Raw genomic sequence first — 4465 nt, 5'->3', positions numbered from 1 at the left:
CTGCAGGAACCCTGCCTCATTTGTTGCAGAAGTTGGAAGGTGTGTAGTGAATGAGGCAGGAGATTGCAAGAGGAAAAAGGATGGTCTTGTGGTTAAGTCAGTTGAATGCTGCCCTAGAGATCTTGATTCTATCCCAGTCTCTGCCAAAGAGTTCCTATGTAATGCTAGGCAAGTCTCTTAAACCAGACTTTTCAGAAATAGTCACTAGTTGTGTGTTCCTCATTTTCTGTGTGCTCAGCTTGAGACCTAGGGGTCTGATCTATAGACGTGCTGAGCGTTTACAGCTGGAACTGAAGTCAATGGGAACTGTGCTTTGAGCATATAAAATGCTATATAATGCTAAGTAATCTGAAAAGTCACATCCTAGGCATCTCAAATTGGGCATCCAAATGTAGTAGATTCTTTTGACTTTAAACCTCTTTGGGCCAGATTTTTAAGCATATTTATGTGCCTAAAGAGGCAGACAGGTACTTAGTGGGATTTTCAAAAGCACCTAGGCATGCATTCCCATTGGCCGTCGATGCCTCAATTCCCCATTTGTAAAATGGGGATAATAATATTCCCTTATCTGACAGGGTGTTTGGAAAATTAAGTCATTATTCTGATGAACAGTACAGGAAGATAAGAATGGCTATACTGGGTCAGACCAAAAGTCCATCTAGCCCAGTATCCTGTCATCCAACAGTGGCCAAAGGGGATGAACAGAACATGTAATCATCAAGTGATCCATCCCGTCGCCCATTCCCAGCTTCTTAGACGAATACAGTAACTCCTCACTTAAAGACGTCCCAGTTGTTTCATTGTTACGTTGCTGATCAATTAGGGAACATGCTCGTTTAAAGTTGCGTAATGCTCCCTTCTAACGTCGTTTGGCAGCCGCTTGCTCCGAGGGCGGCAGTCAGGCTGCCTTCGGCGGCATGCCTGCGGGAGGTCCACCGGTCCCATGGCTTCGGCGGCAATTCGGCGGTGGGTACGCTGAATCTGCAGGACCGGCGGACCTCTCGCAGCCATGCCACCAAATCCGCGGGACCGGCGAACTGCCCGTAGGCATGCTGCTGAAGGCTCCCTGACTGCCGTGCTTGGGGCGGCAAAAAAGCTAGAGCCGCCCCTGTCCCTGGCTGAGCTCCTAGATGTGACACTCAGATTGTGTGAGAGGTCAGTTTCTTTCTCAACTGTCTCCACTGGAAATATGCTGCCAAAAATGTAGAAAGCAAAGGAGGAGGGCAACCGGAGGCCAAGAGCTGGTATGGAGGCATGGAGCCTTCACGTGGATGGCACTGGCCTCCTGCTGATCCATACAATCCTAGCAGCTTGCTCCATCTGGGGAACGATGCTTCCTCCGTGGAACAGTTGGGGAGAAGTATCCACAAAGGAGAGCCATCCTTTACTCAGGCAAACGTCCACTGAAATTAAAACTAAATAAAATCTCAGGATTTGGGCTTTAGTGATTTATACTCTTAAATCAAAATTATTATTTCTGGGAGGTAGTGGTGCCCCACTGTTGGTGAGGAAGTATACTCCCTGAACAATGGTGCATTTCACAGTGATAAAGCCTTTAAAGACATGGGGGAGAAGGCACTGGGAAGTGACTCTATGCACTCTCTCCAGCTTCCTGCACTCCTTCACAGAGCAAGTGTTAAGCTAGTTCTTCCTTTTTATTTCTTTTGTATTTAAAAAGCCTATCAGTTTGCCTTTGAAGAACATTTTTACATTTTAATTTTATTTAATATTAAACATACTCTGACTTATTTCATTGCATTAATAAATACACAGTGATTCACAGAAAGAAAAGTAAAAGTTTATAAAAACTGAAGGATTCAAGAAATTTTGAGTTGTACTAAATCATAAAAGCTCTTCATACATTAGAAAAACTTATTTTGGTAAGAAAATAAGATTCTACAATCCTGCAATGTAAAGCAATTTCAAATGACTGGGGAGTTTGAATGTTGTGACAATGTTTAATTCTACAATATTAAATTTTTCTCCTCTGTACATAAATTAACAATTCTTGGATAGTATGATGAACAGGCGTCATGTCAGTTTAATGTTCAAATTATTACAGCATGCCTTAGAATTGTTTTCCTAGAAAATTGTAGGGTTTTTTTAATCATTTTTCTGACATGTATTGTCATCAAGGTTACTATTAAAACTTTGCATCATGAATATAAACCAACAAACTAAAGAGAAGTCACTTGTGCTATTTTAGAGACTAACAAATTTATTTGAGCATAAGCTTTCGTGGGCTAAAACCCACTTCATCGGATGCATGCAGTGGAAAATACAGTAGAATGAATGAATACATCCGATGAAGTGGGTTTTAGCCCACGAAAGCTTACGCTCTAATAAATTTGTTAGTCTCTAAGGTGCCACAAGTACTCCTGTTCTTTTTGCTGATACAGACTAACATGGCTACCACTCTGAAACTTGTGCTATTTTGCTGATCTTTTAATAGGGAATGCTTGACTTTCCAAAGCAACGCAGAGACTCATGAAAATGAAAAAGAACTACATGTAGTTAAGGAAATTTTTTGTCGAATGTCTTTAAAGGATGAGGAGGTATTATAAATAAGTTTCATCCCAGTGATTTTAGTGACTGCTGCTTAATACACTTATCAATATATGTACCTGTCTTCTGACTTAAAAGTGACTTGTAAGTCACTTTAACAGAATTCCCTTAATTTTTGCAAACTGTGCCAAATGCCTCCATTAGCCAACATTTTAAAAAAAAGAGTATTAGTTTAAACCAGGTTTTTTGGTTTTGTTTTTTTGGAGGCCTGTGATAGGAAGCCCCACTTGGGGTGTCTATTTCTGCTATGATCAGATGCACCAGCACATGCTAGATTGGTGACATCAGATCAAAAGTGGAAATCAAGTGGAGAAGGATCTAGCCTTTGTGTGTATGTCTTGGGAGGGTGTGTGGAGGGGGAAGGGAAGGTTCAGGTAAGTGCCTTTTTTACTATTATGCTCAGTTTTGCAACACTTTAAAAATAATATTTCTTACAGTTCGAGGCCTCTGTAGAGATATAATGGCACTGGGGAGGGCAGAGTAGATGTATCACTGAAGGAATGAAGGAAGTACTCAGGGAGCGTGCTGAGTAGCAGGACTAATTAAACCTAATTCAAGTATTTATATCTGGTGCTTCTTCAGCACAGCCACACCAGAGTGCAAAGGGAAAGTGAGGGTATAGTCCTTCTCTGATACCATACCGACAAGAGCAGGCATCATGTCAGCACTGCCTGTAGCACTAATCAGTTCTTCCAGTTATTTTTACACCAGTACTACACTTGACTTGGAAATTTTTTTCTGTGTATAAAAGTCATTTATTTTAGTCTGATTTCTTTTTCCCCATGAATTCAACCCTCTTTCTACTCTTAAGCCATTCTTGGTCTATATTTCTGCAAACTATTTAAAAATAAAAGTCTAAATTAAATAGTAAAAGCAAAAAATCACAAATTTAAACCTTATCTGTCCCAGTGTTACTGTGTTTATTATTTTTTCAGTCATTAATGCTGCCTGTTGAGTTAGAATCCAACAAGACAACAAACTTCAGACAGAAAGTTGAGATTCCATCGTGCTTGGAACTGAAAGAGTTGTTAAAATTAGCACCAGAAATTATAACAGATGAAAGTAGGAGTGAAAATAAAATCAAAGGTGAGAATTGTTTGCTTGATATATTGGGCCCAATTCTCCTCTCATTTGCACAGACTTCACACCATTATCTTTTTAACTCCATTATCTTCACTTGAATTACTACTGATTCAGACTAGTATAAATCAGATGAGAATAAGGCCCATTCTGTGTATGAAATTGTGGAACAGGTTTGGCATGTCAGATTTCAAAGTATTAAAGTTTCCTGTAAGCAGCCAAAAGGAAGTGATCTCTTACATACTGTACACCTCAATTCAAGCCCATGTTATTTCAGAAGCAGATATTGTTATTGAGGTGGAAGAGTGTTTCTAATGATAATAACGGAATAGGTTAGCTAAGCTAAGATGAATTTTTTAGACATCCCAGAGTAGTTTACAATAATTCGTGCAGTACAGTCACTCCATATAAGTTGTCCACAACATTATAGGGGGAGCTGGTAACAGCCTCTGTATTTACTTTGACTACCATTTCTATTTCAAAATATTCTTATCACCTTTTCTTTGAGAAGTTCTCCCACCTCCACTGTTAACAGCAGACCTTTGATATTGATAGCCTGAGAATTATTCTCCTGCTGAAGTGCTTTTTCTTTATCCCATGAAACTCCATTTGCATTTTTCTATTAAACTTTTAAAAATACTTACTTTGTTCTCTTTTGTTCCTCAGGAAAATGTTGGCAGCCTGCCAAATAATAACTAAAAATACAAATATTCTATACTATCAGAGGGGTAGCCGTGTTAGTCTGAATCTGTAAAAAGCAACAGAGGGTCCTGTGGCACCTTTCAGACTAACAGAAGTGTTGGGAGCATAAGCTTTCGTG

The 4465-nt window shown here is 39.6% G+C and overlaps 1 protein-coding gene across 1 annotated transcript in view; it reads left to right on the top strand.

The window, feature by feature from the left end:
- Positions 1 to 3504: 3504 nt before the first annotated feature.
- Positions 3505 to 4465, top strand: part of SHOC1 (shortage in chiasmata 1) — a 69415-nt gene continuing 68454 nt past the window's right edge. Inside the window, exon 1 of the mRNA XM_034774919.1 lies at positions 3505 to 3651. Coding sequence (XP_034630810.1) covers positions 3507 to 3651 — 145 coding nt within the window. The 5' untranslated portion in view covers positions 3505 to 3506. The remainder of the gene's footprint in view (positions 3652 to 4465) is intronic.

This window comes from Trachemys scripta, chromosome 6 (assembly GCF_013100865.1).
Source record: "Trachemys scripta elegans isolate TJP31775 chromosome 6, CAS_Tse_1.0, whole genome shotgun sequence".
NCBI lineage: Eukaryota > Metazoa > Chordata > Testudines > Emydidae > Trachemys > Trachemys scripta.
Note: the sequence above shows the minus strand (reverse complement) of the source record. Positions and strands in the feature narration are given on the sequence as shown.